Source organism: Balearica regulorum, chromosome 21 (assembly GCF_011004875.1).
Source record: "Balearica regulorum gibbericeps isolate bBalReg1 chromosome 21, bBalReg1.pri, whole genome shotgun sequence".
NCBI classification, from domain to species: domain Eukaryota; kingdom Metazoa; phylum Chordata; class Aves; order Gruiformes; family Gruidae; genus Balearica; species Balearica regulorum.
The window spans coordinates 3,694,743-3,706,803 of NC_046204.1; the positions used below are offsets into that span (position 1 = coordinate 3,694,743).

The following is a 12,061-nucleotide window of genomic DNA, read 5'->3' on the forward strand; positions in this document are numbered from 1 at the left end:
TTTAAGCGTTTACACGCAGAGGTGTGCGCTGGTTGACAGACACTCGCAAACACACACACGCGTTCATTCAGAAACACACGTACTGGCTTTGTAACCGGCACCACAGTATTCGCTTTCAAGGTTTGCACAGAGGAAGACATTACTTAAAAAGCCTCCTCTCAAACACTACTGCCTCGACAGCTCGCTCACGCCCCATTCCCATTCCCATGGAAGCTATTGCTGCTGGGCTGGCCGTATCCAGAGGAGCTTTGCTCGTGGCGTGGAAGACCCTGCATTGCACTGAGCATTGCAAAAACTTGAAGCCAAAGGTAAAACTCCAATTACTCTTCATGGGAGAGGCTCTAATACCAGCTCTACAGCTTCACAGCTGGCCAGCTGCAAGCATCCTCATGGTAGACAGAGGGCAAGTCACGCCCGGAGGCTGGAAAACGGACATGGGTCATGGAAAGACACATCCAACAGACTTTTTTTTTTTTTAAAGTGAAAAGGGACCCAGTCCCCACGCCCTCGCAGCCTGTTTTTGACAGTGCTGGAAGAGGGAGAGCACTTCCAGCTCTTGAAGACGTGCTGCAAGTTGTCACTGGTGCACGGGAGGGCAACGCTCGGTACACAGAAGCTCTTGGGAAGAGCAGCCAGGGCAAGCAGGTGGTTAGGACATGTCTGGATAAACACAAAGTGTGGAAATGAGGTTTCACAGCTGCTTCTGCACATGTCCAAGAGGAGGAGGAGGAGGAGGAGGAGGAGAGCCAACAGAGAAATCAACATTTCCCCCACAGCACCTCTTAGTCCAGCAAACAGTCATAGGAGAACCAAAGAGCAATGCTTTTCTGCCTGCTCAGAGCAGACCTTGGTCTCTCTTCCAGTGCATGGCATCCCTGATTTTAACAGAGCATAAAGGAGAAAAGCACTTGAGATTCTTACACACATAAATTATAGTGAGAGGAAGGCGGGGAGGAGGGAGATAGGGTGAACACAGTGCCAGGAGAAGGCTTGGCCGAGCCAGGTGCCAGAGCAGGGTGGCAACTCCTGCTTCTCTCCGATGGCCACCTCCCTGCTCAGCCCGCACTGCAGAAGGGACTTTGGGGCCAGGCCTGAGATGGGACGGTGGTGAATCCGCAAAGGCCACACGTCTCGCCAGCACCAGCATCCTCTCCCCCGCAGGTGTGAACAACAACCCAAGAACGCAAGTAAGGAGGGGGAAAAATAACCCAGAAAGAAGCTTCAAGTATGAATAAGATTTACAATGCAGGTGCAATGGGGAAGTTCTTCTGTCACTTCTTGGAGACTTGGTTCAAGGTTTGTTCTTTGTTGCTGCTGTTTGATTAGAGTCTGACTGACCTGGATAGACTGCAACCGAACAAATAACCCAAAAGAAAAGGTGTTTCCTCCCCTCCCAATCCCCCCTCCCCCCAAAATATAAAAAGCAATAAGTTTACAAAAATAGAAAATAATTACAGCAATAGGCAGGAGGGAGGGAAGGAGAAGGAAGGGTCCCTGGGGGTCTATTTGGCTGAGCACTGTAATATCGTGGGGTTGTTTAAAGCGTCCTCCACCAGATGCAGTTCTTGGCGGTCGACAATCACGTCCCTTATGCAGCCGATAAAGCCAGTGCTGTATGCCTTGGGCAGCTTGTGAGCCACGCTCAGCTTCTCCATTCCCCCTGCAAGAGACAGCACAGATGGTCGGGTGGGAGGACAAAGGACACGCCGCTGTGCGTGGCAGTGTCGCACACTCAGGTACACACACACACACACACACGTGCAGTGCAGGCGCTGCTGGGAACACCCTCCTCAACAGCAGGGAAAAACCTCTTTCCTGAATGGTATTTATTTTCATGTAAATCAGAGAAATACCAGTTCCAACCAATACATACAGGTTTCCTGAAGACACTTAAAACAGTAGCTTGTGTTCTAAAATAGCGGTCCAACTTAAAATACTTCTTTTCCTTGGAGGTTGGTCCCAAATTCAAACTGAATTTTATTTCTATTACTGAAATGTTATCTATGGCTCATTCCAGGCCCTGAAATTACAAAGGGCTGATTGCAAACAAAACCTTTGGAAGAGCCAGTGGGGAAGCCGAGCAAAAATTTCTCATGGAAAAATTCTGCTTTCCTCATAACTTCTAGGTTGATTTCAGAACGAGAAATGGCATCTGGGATACTGTCTTTCAGAGCTGAGGCTACATTTTTGAATATGAACTCTTTGTAAGTCAGGTTAGACCTGAAACTACAGGCTTAGACTAGGAAGATAAGAACAGATGCTTCCGAAAAGTGTGAAGAGAATCCAATTCACTGGTCCTTTGTTACAGATGACCAAAATCCCCATTTCTGCCCATTGATTTCTGTGGCCCTTGTGCCTCCTCGCAAACCTGCGGGCTCGGACTGCTACAGCACCGGCCTGAGGAGAAGCCCAGCCCTAAACTTAGAGATGGAGAGTTGGAGTCATGCGAGTTCCTCAAGAGACGAACAAAGCCCAGGACCTGCCGCATCCCTTATCACTGAGCATCCTTCTTTCATCCCTTCAGGCTCCAAAGAGGACTTTACTATCCTCTTAGCTCAGATTAGTACTGGTTGTATTTAAATGCAACCATCCTACGCTTGTGGGTGGATTTTTTTTGCCGATTCGAGCTGTTACAGGACAAATCTAGCCTCTGTCTGTGCTGACAGATCTGCCACAGGCAGCGTGAGATAGATGCAATGGGCCAAACTCTGTTTGCAGGATCAAAATATTTATGTCAACACAAGTGGAACAGACTCTGCCGCACACACGGGCAGCTTCTGGCATGTCTGCTTATTCTGTTCTGCAAATAAAACAACATTTAAAATCTGGGTATTTACACATAATTTCCAAACAGAAGCACCCTTCTGTCCATTCAGCCGTTTCACCTTTGGTAGGCTCATGAACTAATAGAGGCTCCCACATGTGGGAGCACTCCCAGGTTGAAGAGGGAGAGGGTGCTCCATGCCACCGGCAGCAGGGGATCCAGAGCCACCGGCCAGCTAACCCCTCTCTCCACGGGACATGGTGACATGGAAAGGACTGGCGTTTGGTCAAGCCAACCCTTCGTCCCTCAGCTGTCACCAGCATCCTGCCCTAGTAGGCAGAGAACGAGTTGGGGATTTTTTTAAGTCAAACTTGTCGAAGCCTCCTGGGAGGCAAAGGTGTCCCATTGAAACAAGTGAGGGAGCATCAACGGCCCAGCTCCCGCTCCGAGCCTCGCAGCGAGGGGCGCAGAGGAGGTTCAGCCTTTCCGCACCGACTTACCCAGCCACAGGGCCCCATCGGTATCTAGCTGTGTTGCACCAAGCGGAGAAGAGCCAGCGATGGGGGCTTCGTTGCCGACTTGAAGGGAGCCTTCTCTCTGTACCCTGCTCCCGGAGGGAGGGAAGAAGAAACAGATGATGATCAGCAACCTTAGAGAAAAAGACCCCAGAGCTGCCCTCTGCTTTACGCTAAATCCAGACCCTGGGCACCATCAGCCCTTCTCCACCTGGAGAGGAGCGGGGAGCAAAGCTCTCCCCCAGGCCACGCAGCACAGGGCAGCCCTCGGTGCAACGCCTGCCCGGGGCAGTGCCACACGGCTCCCCTCCAGCATCCCCCGCGCATCCCCCGGCCCTGCCAGCGGCCACAGCTTCCTCCAGACCCATCAGCAGAAATCCCCGGCATGCCAGCCGCATGATCCGCTCACCACTCCCACCACCAATAAAAATAAAAGGGACGGCTCGGGCTCAACACGAACAGAATGTAAAACCCTCAGCCAGCTAAAATAAAAGGCACGAACCTTTCGTACCTCCTTGAATCTGCCCCTTTGACATTTCCAGGCGTGTCACAACACGCACCCCTCCAACGTGGCGCTGCCCACGTGCCTCTCCTCTATTATTATCCAAGAAGAGGAGTGACCCTTGGGGATGACAGGGCACGGAGCTACGGCCACGACTCAGGCTCCCTAATTAATTCACAGCTTGCCCAGCCCAGAGCAATCTGCCACGGTCCCGCTTGCCTTCACACCTGTACGCTTTGATGTGGATCCACCGGTTGGTGTTGACTGGGACCGTGGATCGTAGGACGACTGGCTTGGAGCCGAGATCGTAGGTCATTTGTACGAAGCCATCCACTATGGCGAGGGCAATGTAGTCTGATCGCTCCAGCCCTTTCCCACTCCACAGGATCAGCCCCTGAGTGGCTTCTGTTTTGATGCTTAGTTCAAAGTGGTTCGATTGCAAGGCCTTCTCGCTGCACGGGGAGATGGAAGCAGGGGAGAAGACAGAGCGGAGTTAAAAACATGACTACAAAAGCAACAGGCAGCCAGTCAGCTCCTCGGAGCAGCCTTCTCCGTTCCCAGCAGACTAGCTCACCTGCTGAGGATAACCTTCAGCAGACCTTTGGCATCAGGCTACGCACGGGGTCTCGGTCCCTACCTGCTGCACTCGAGGGGTCGCAGCCTTTGCAATATCCCAGGCTTGCTCAGGTGGCCTGGTGCATGGGGGGGGGAGCAGATGGAAAGCTCTGAACCAGGCCACAGATTCAAAGAAATGGGCCTCTGGAGTTCTCCAACCCAGCTCCCACTCAGAGTAGGACCGGTGCCAGATGAGGGCAGCTGAGGCTCTTGGGAACACCAAGAAAGGAGCTTCCCCATCTTCCTGCTGACCTGAGCAGGGGCTGCACGGTTCTCTTGGAGATGAAGTGTTTTCCCCAACATACAGCTTGAACTTCCAAACACACAGCCTGGGGCTACTGCCCCTTGCTTTTGCCCTCCATGGAGCACAAGGTTCAGACACATCAAGCCCTGCAAGCTGTGACACGCAAGTCTTGGTTTTGCCTCCTCGTACGCAGGCGCTGAAGGAAGAGATCTGTTACTGGGGCTGACGAACAGCACCGGGCTGGCCCCGATCTGGCCAGCAGAAGGATTTTCCCCACAGAACTGCCTTTGATTTGGGAGAGTGCAGAACAAAGAGGGCTCTGTTGGCCAGATCGGGAGGGCTGTGGGCAGCAGCTAAGCTGGGGTCGACACCATTTCACCATCCTGCTGGCAGGCGTTTGAGGTACAAGAGCTGGGGCGCCTGGGGACCACCGCTCCCCGTGCCATCACCACGCAGCCATCAGCCTTGGAGGTGTTTGCTCTACATCGCTGCCTCTGCTTGACCAAAGCCCAATGGGAGCCTGAGGCTGGGGACTGTGAGGCCATGAGCAGTTTGAAGGGGATGGAGATGGTCCACAAAGGCAGAAAGCCTTCTTTCTCCTAGAGGCAGTGTCTTTTTCCCAAGGGAGGAAAGAAGGAAGGACAGGATTTCCCCCACGCTGGCATCCCCATCTTTGCTCAGTCCCTTTTGGAACAGGCGAAAAGCTCTTGAAAACGGGTGACATTGCCATATGGAGTCTCACCATCCACCCTCCTGGGATGCTCCGAGACACACTGCTGACACATGTGCACACATAGACTAGACAACATGGGCAACACAGACAGCTTTTTATTCCCAAGGGACACTGCGTCCAAAGGGCTGGACGAAGGTTCTGCATGAAGCCCGCTGTACCGTCAAGGTAACTCAGCCTCTCCTCTCACTTGTAGCTACTTGCTGTCTAGGTCCCCAGGAGCAAGGGCCAGAGCTGGAGTTGCATAGGAGCTGTTGTTCCTATGCTGAAGGGACAGGGCTTCCTCTGTGTTTACTCTCATCACCTGCAGAGCTGTATCCCTTATAAATAAAAAGCCAAGGGTATGGACACACAGAACACGCACAGAGACAGAAACATGCTGAGGCAGCAACAGCAGAGCACGAGACAAGAGCTGAAAGCCTGGCACAGACTCACCTGGGCTCCGCAGGATAGTCCAGCGCTTCGGGACTTAGATGCAGGAAGAAAGGGGAGCATGCGATAAGCGCAGGACAGCGGAGGAGACCCTTCCCTCCCACCCCGCTCACGGACAGGGATCAGCCCTGCTCAACAGCGACAGCTCCTCACCCTACACAATGCCCAGGCTGAGAAATCCGCCCAGCGTTAGCGGGAAACCTCAGCCTCTGTCCTTAGGGCTGAGTTTCCTCAAGCCAGTGAGACAAGTTTGCAAGTTGTTGCTTAGCCAAGGCGAGCACAACAACGCCAGAACGAATACAGCTCTGTCCCAGCGGTGCAGGGACTCTGCAACGCTCTCCTGGGTCAGGACTATCAATGTTCCTGCTCATCACCCGCGCTGCCCTGCTGGGACGTGCATCCCAGGACAGGACAGAGGGTGGCACTGCTGGGGGAAGGGAGCTTGTGGTCCACGGCTCTGCAGAAGGACCCTTTCCTGGGCAGACCTACGGACAGGTCTCAGGCTGGTTCTTTGGGACACTGCAAAACGGGCTCCCACCTAGGCTGAGCTGACCTGGCACGTAAAGCCTCTGAGTCAGCCCTGGGGCACTTGGGCAGCAGGGCGTGCGTGGAGAAGGGGAAACCCAGGACTACAGCTGTCCCGCTGGCACTGCCTGCAAGCGTTAGGGGTACGGGCCTGGCATTACAATCAGCTCTAACTAGATGCGTATATAAAAATGTACATTCAAAACCAAATAATAAATAAAAATGTACGGGCATGCCATGGCCAGCAGAGCCCAGAGAAGCAGTGGGAGTGTTAGTCCTGCCCAAGGCACACCCCGGTGTCTGCCTGGAGGCAGAAGAAACTACTTTTTATGGGCAGCCCAATGGGTCCTTCAGCCCTGGCCGGGCTAGTGAGTGCTGCTGCCAAATCCCAGCAGAGGGATCTGGGGAGAAGTGCTAAGCTCCCTTGCAGGATGGGGCATGCACAGCCAAAATAGGCTGGCTGAGGCAGGGAGGAGGCTGGGAATGGTGACCTTCCATTTGCGGAGCACTGGGAGAGGCAGCAGACGAAAGTAGCAGCTTTCTGCTCATCCGGAGGGATGTGGCTCGTGTCCGTGCAGACAGGGACAGCCAGGCACTGTGCCCGGGCACTACGTGCCTCTCGTTGCCGTAGGGCACTGTCTAGCTTAAGAGGATGCTTGGCTCCTAGAAAGCCCTTTCCAAAACCCCAGAGCAACCCAGAGCACCTCCCAAACTGCTGTGAACGTGCAGCTGATGGGCTCTGTGGCTCCCCAGGTGCTGACATGCACGCATGCACGCAACTCAGCCTCCCGAGCCTCTGTCTGACCCCAGCTTGCAGAAAATGAGGTGAAATGGGGAGATGACAGGCAGGTATCACTCTAACTCTCCCCCAGGCAGTGGGGAATACAGCTGCATGAACCAGTGCTGCTCTTCCACTCCTGCCACCCAGCAGGACAGAGACAACAAACCAACAGCTGCCAAGCCTGCTCTGGGGAAACAGCAACTTCTCCCCCTCTGCCTGCCCAGACCCTTCTTCTGCCCCCCTGGCCACCCTGCATGTTGTGAGGGCTTGCCCAGCCCATGCACCCCTGACTGGGAACATCCTCCTACCACCCAGCCCGGCCTCCTTGCTACGGCAGCAATGGAAAAACCAGGGCAGGATTAGCACCCCTTACTTCCATTGCCAATGCCTTTGCTGCTGATGGAAGAGGTAAGTCACAGGAACGTTCTTCCTCTATGCTCATCTGCTTAAACTAAATCGCAGCACGCTGCTGGGACGACGTCTGACTGCAGCAGGACCAGGCAGCTCCTGGCTCCTGCTACGTCTTGGGTGCATTGGGGCCCCCGTGCAGCTGCCGGAGCTGCGGTCAGCGCCTGTGTCCCCCTCACCCTGAAATGGGAACGCCTGCCCGTGGCAGACCCCTGGGAGATTGCCCGTATTCCTCCTCCCACACCTGCCCTGCTCCCCTGCGGGTGGGCTGGCGGTCAGGGTGGCAATGGGAGACGTGGTGGAGGGCAGATGGCTGCAGGGAGGACTGTACTTACGCGGGGATCTCATTGGTCAGGTGGCTTGAAAACAAAGAAACAAGGACATTGAGGAGAGACGGACAGACAGAGACCGACAAACAACAGCTCAACACAGACACCCTCCCCAGGCAGGGCTAAGGGCAGCGGGGAATCTGAGGCTGTAAGAGGCAGACGGACGGAGCCTAATCCTGTCCCAGTGCCATGGAGCTGGGAATTACCCACAGGGGTGCAGGAGCGTGGTGCTGAGGAAGGGTACTGAGACAAACTGCAGTGGACCAAGAGTCTCCTGTAGGAGAGGCACCCAGCCCGGAGGCTGAAGAGGACCTGTCAGCCGCTGAGTACCAGGCTCTGCTTATCTTGAGAGAGCAGCCCCAGGGACCAGTACCACCACAGAGACCACAGGGTCCAAACACGTACCCCTAGCCCATGGGGACAGGGTTGAGCAGACGCTGGAGAAGGCTAGCCAGGTCCCTCAGTGGCAATGGCCCATCCCTGCTGGCAGAACTGGCCCTTGCTGCACAAACAGCCAGGGAGACCAAGGAGCTGGCAACGGGCGCGAGTTAAACCACAGGCAGAGCTCCCTCTCCCCTCAGCACGGCTCACCCAGCCCACAACCCATCCCCGAGCACGTGGGCAGGAGCAGGGCACAGGCCACGTCAACCGTCTTCACGGGGTGCACCCAGCCAGCTCCATCCCACTCCCAAACCAGACTACGCTAACACGGAAGGTGGCCCACACGCTGCAGAATGAGAGCATCCAGAGCTGAAGTTGGCCGGGCACTGCTGTCGTGGGGAAAGCTCTCTGTCAACAAGGCAGCCTTAGAGGTAAGGGCTGGAAGCAAGTGCTTGCGGCCCCAGTTTGGCTTGCCCCTCTTTGAGCACCGCACTTGGACTTCTTCAGCCCTAGCTCTTCCTCCTGCTAACAGCCCTAACTCCTTGGTTTGACTTTGGTTCAGCTCGGCAGCCAAGTTACCTCTTTGTCACGGCATTGTGGTACTCCATATATGTCCTACCATCAAAAGCAATGGCCTCTGCATCTCCAGCAGCCTTCTCAATGATCACTGGAGGTGGGAAAAAGAAGAGCTGTCAGGCAACGTAGCATGGTCTGTCCGTCTTTGGAGACTAGGAAAATCCCCCTTTACACCGAGCATTCGTAACAGGACGAAGGCATGCACAAACCTGCTGTCCCTTGGGGCATGTCAGCACTGTGGCACTCTAAGCAAGCCCCTGGAAAAGTTTACTGTGGCTTCAGAGCCTGTGAGTTTGGACCTCCTCCCTGTTTTGCAGCCAAGTGTCATGAAACCTGCAGCCTTTTTGGTTTCCTGGCTGAAGCTGGGGAGGAACCTGGGCTCGGGGATGGCCCAAGTGATAATCTCAGGAGGCAGCAGGAGAGAAACGCTGCTCTGGGGACAGCCAGGCATTGCTCAGGCCCTCCGGGTGAATCCGCTACGGCACCAAACCACATTTCCCCACCCCAGGCTGTTTCAAGTGAGCATAGCGACATAAGACAGGGTCAGAGCGCACTGACAGGACGTGATGGCAGGGCTGGGCGATCTACGCGTGCATTTGCCCGTGTAATGCTGCATTTCTGAGAAACGGCTTAGCCCCGGCTTCACAGCTGCACGACAGTGCCAGCCTACAAACGCCGCAGCTTGTTTCCCCCGGATCCCTCCCAGCAGCCACAACAAGGACAAGCCCTCTGGCTTGCTCTAAGCGGCATGCTGTCCTGCTGCCGCCGGCTAATCATCGAAGCAGTTTCATTGCCACGTCCGGCTAGCGGGTGAGGGTCCACGTCCAGCCCTACCCTGGCAGTCTCACCTTTCTCGCAGTGAGCCCCGGAGAAGCCCCTCTGGCAGGTACACTCATAGCTCTCCAGCCGGGGGCTGCAAGTGCCTCCGTTCTGGCAGGGATTGGGTTTTCGGGTGCAGGGGTGGCCTCGGAAGGGGGAGATCTCAATGGCGCTGCGGATGTTCTGCTCCTTCAGCACAGGCACCCCCTTGACAGAGATCTGGCAGATGCAAGCAAGAGGAAGCATGAGAGTCAGCCTTCACCACCCCTCCGGCGGGGGCACAGAGGCCAGCACCCTCGAGGGCACGGGGGAGGTGGGAATCCAGCCACAAACCCCACGTGTTCCTGTGATGCACCCCCTGCCTCCCCTTCTGCCACCTCTCTTCAATTGCGTGTGCCCCCGTGCACACGGGCCCACGTGCCGGGGCAGCCCGCTCCCAGGCTCGTCCTCGCTCTCCTCCAGCGACGCCAGTGCTGACGGCACGTGTCCCAGCCCAGCTCCCTGTCCCGGGCCGGCCGGTAGAGCCTCACCCTCTGCACAGCTCCATCGAAGCTGGTGGAGATGGCGGCTGCTCGAGCTAGCTTGCTGAAATCAGGGGCTCCCCCCACATAAAACGGCTCCTTCAGGTTCAGGAAGGTGTGAGGCACCTGGGGAGGAGAGGGGAGAAGGTGAGATGGAGAAGGCGTCAGGCTATCCCCAAGCTGGGCACGTGGCTCAGCACCGCAGGCACTAACGGAGGCTGCGAGCAGGGCAGCGCCGCAGGCAGAGCGGGCGCCCGTGCACAACCAGAAGCCGGGCTAGCGGGAAGGCAAGCAACACCCGCCCGTCCCCCGCGCTCCCCCGCTCCCTGCCTTCCTCCCCGAAGGCTGGGCTGTGTCCTGGGGCAGGGAGGTGCGCTGGAGGCCCCCTTCTCCCGGTGCCAATCTGCAATGGCTCACCCGCCAGCAGGCACACAAGGAAAAGGTTTCCCCGTGAATTTAATTTTGGGGAGATGCTGTTCTAATGCCCTCAGGCGTGGAGGCCTCTGGCTTTGTGTGGCTCCCAAAACCAAGTAAACAAATATCACTTCAGCCTCGCCAGGGCTAATGCTTAAACCCAAACTCATACCAGAGGGCTTCGGCTCGGGTTCATCCGGCTGCTACAGGTCCCCTAGAGCAAACGGCTAAGGGAGGTTCTCCTGCACCTCACGTGGCCGCGAGTTTGGAGAAGAAAGACCCTCTCCTTGCTGTCACCCTGCAGTCCCAACTGCACAGCACGGAAAGTCCCAGGTGTGTCTTCAGCCCCGTGGTTCCCTGGGCACACAGCAGGAGCGACGTCCCCTCCTGTGCTCCTGGGGCGGCCCCAGAGGCGCAGCAGCGAGGCAGAGATGCAGTTATATGAATCACTAGCTAATGCTTTGTGGAGTTAACACGAGAAACATGACCGGATTAATTGAAATGCTTCCGAAAAAAAAATAAAATAAATGTAACAGCTGGCTGGAAATTAATGACGGAAGAGGAAACAAGTGTCTCTAATCTACAGAGATCCTAAAGCTGCTTGGTCAGATGGGGAGTGGGTGAAACACTGAGATCTGAATGGAAAACAAAAAAGAACAACGTGCCAATGGCAGATGAGATGGAGGTGCAGTGGGTCATACTTATCTTTACCTTACGGGATTTCTGGGATCCAGACAGCAGGGGAGGGAAAAATACAAATGAAAATCAAAGGGAGAGAGAGAAAGAGAGAGAGAAAAGGGAGATCAGTGGGTAACATCATAACATGCAGGGCTGCAAGACCATCACTGCAACCGGCGCCCGGGATGGCCAGGGCAGGGGAAGGGGAGCTGCAGAAGGCAACAGGAGGGGCCGCTGCCAACCAGGGGGAGCCTTCGCTTGGAGAGAAGCTGGAAAAGATGAGAGCGAGGGAAGGAAGAAATCCCTTCTTTTGCAGGAATGCTGCATAATCTTGATGCTGCACTTCTATGTGGAGCTTAATGACGAGTTCAGCAGCAGTTGGGGCTTTTCCTGCATTATCAGCTTCCCTGCTGGAAAGGCAGATGAAAGGAAGGCCAGCGGCCATGCCGTGAAACCCTGGGGAACCGCTGGTTGTGCAGAGACAGAAGCGCAGAGGGGACAGGACACGGGAGAAGTCAGAGAGGTAAGCTGCCAGCTTGGGAACCGAGCAGAGACGGCACTAACGGAGCGAACAGCAACAGCGCAACGGGGCTTTTACTACTCTGTGACTTCCTCCCGGCCAAGCTCCCTGCGCAGCCAGCACCGCGGAGGGCTCTTGAGCCCAGCACCACGGGCACAGGCTGGAACCCACCCTTGCGTACCTGCCCCGGTGCAGGGATGCTCGAGGACCTGCGAAAAAGGGGTGAGGTGCATGCACGTGCGCGAGGGAGGCTCAGGAAAACACGTCCCTGAAACCAAGGCGCCAAGAATCAGGACACGCGCGTGGC

The 12,061-nt window shown here is 55.8% G+C and overlaps 1 protein-coding gene across 6 annotated transcripts in view; it reads right to left on the bottom strand.

The window, feature by feature from the left end:
- Positions 1 to 464: 464 nt before the first annotated feature.
- Positions 465 to 12,061, bottom strand: part of AGRN (agrin) — a 122,618-nt gene continuing 111,021 nt past the window's right edge. For 4 of the 6 annotated variants that reach the window (XM_075773021.1, XM_075773024.1, XM_075773019.1 and 1 more), the window contains 7 exons: positions 11,268 to 11,279; positions 10,152 to 10,268; positions 9,651 to 9,840; positions 8,806 to 8,893; positions 4,009 to 4,233; positions 3,265 to 3,368; positions 465 to 1,660 (listed from right to left, as the gene is read on the bottom strand). In XM_075773021.1, the coding sequence (XP_075629136.1) occupies positions 1,503 to 1,660; positions 3,265 to 3,368; positions 4,009 to 4,233; positions 8,806 to 8,893; positions 9,651 to 9,840; positions 10,152 to 10,268; positions 11,268 to 11,279 (894 nt within the window). In that variant the 3' untranslated portion in view covers positions 465 to 1,502. The remainder of the gene's footprint in view (positions 1,661 to 3,264; positions 3,369 to 4,008; positions 4,234 to 8,805; positions 8,894 to 9,650; positions 9,841 to 10,151; positions 10,269 to 11,267; positions 11,280 to 12,061) is intronic. The other 2 variants (XM_075773023.1, XM_075773020.1) reach the window with 1 other exon arrangement.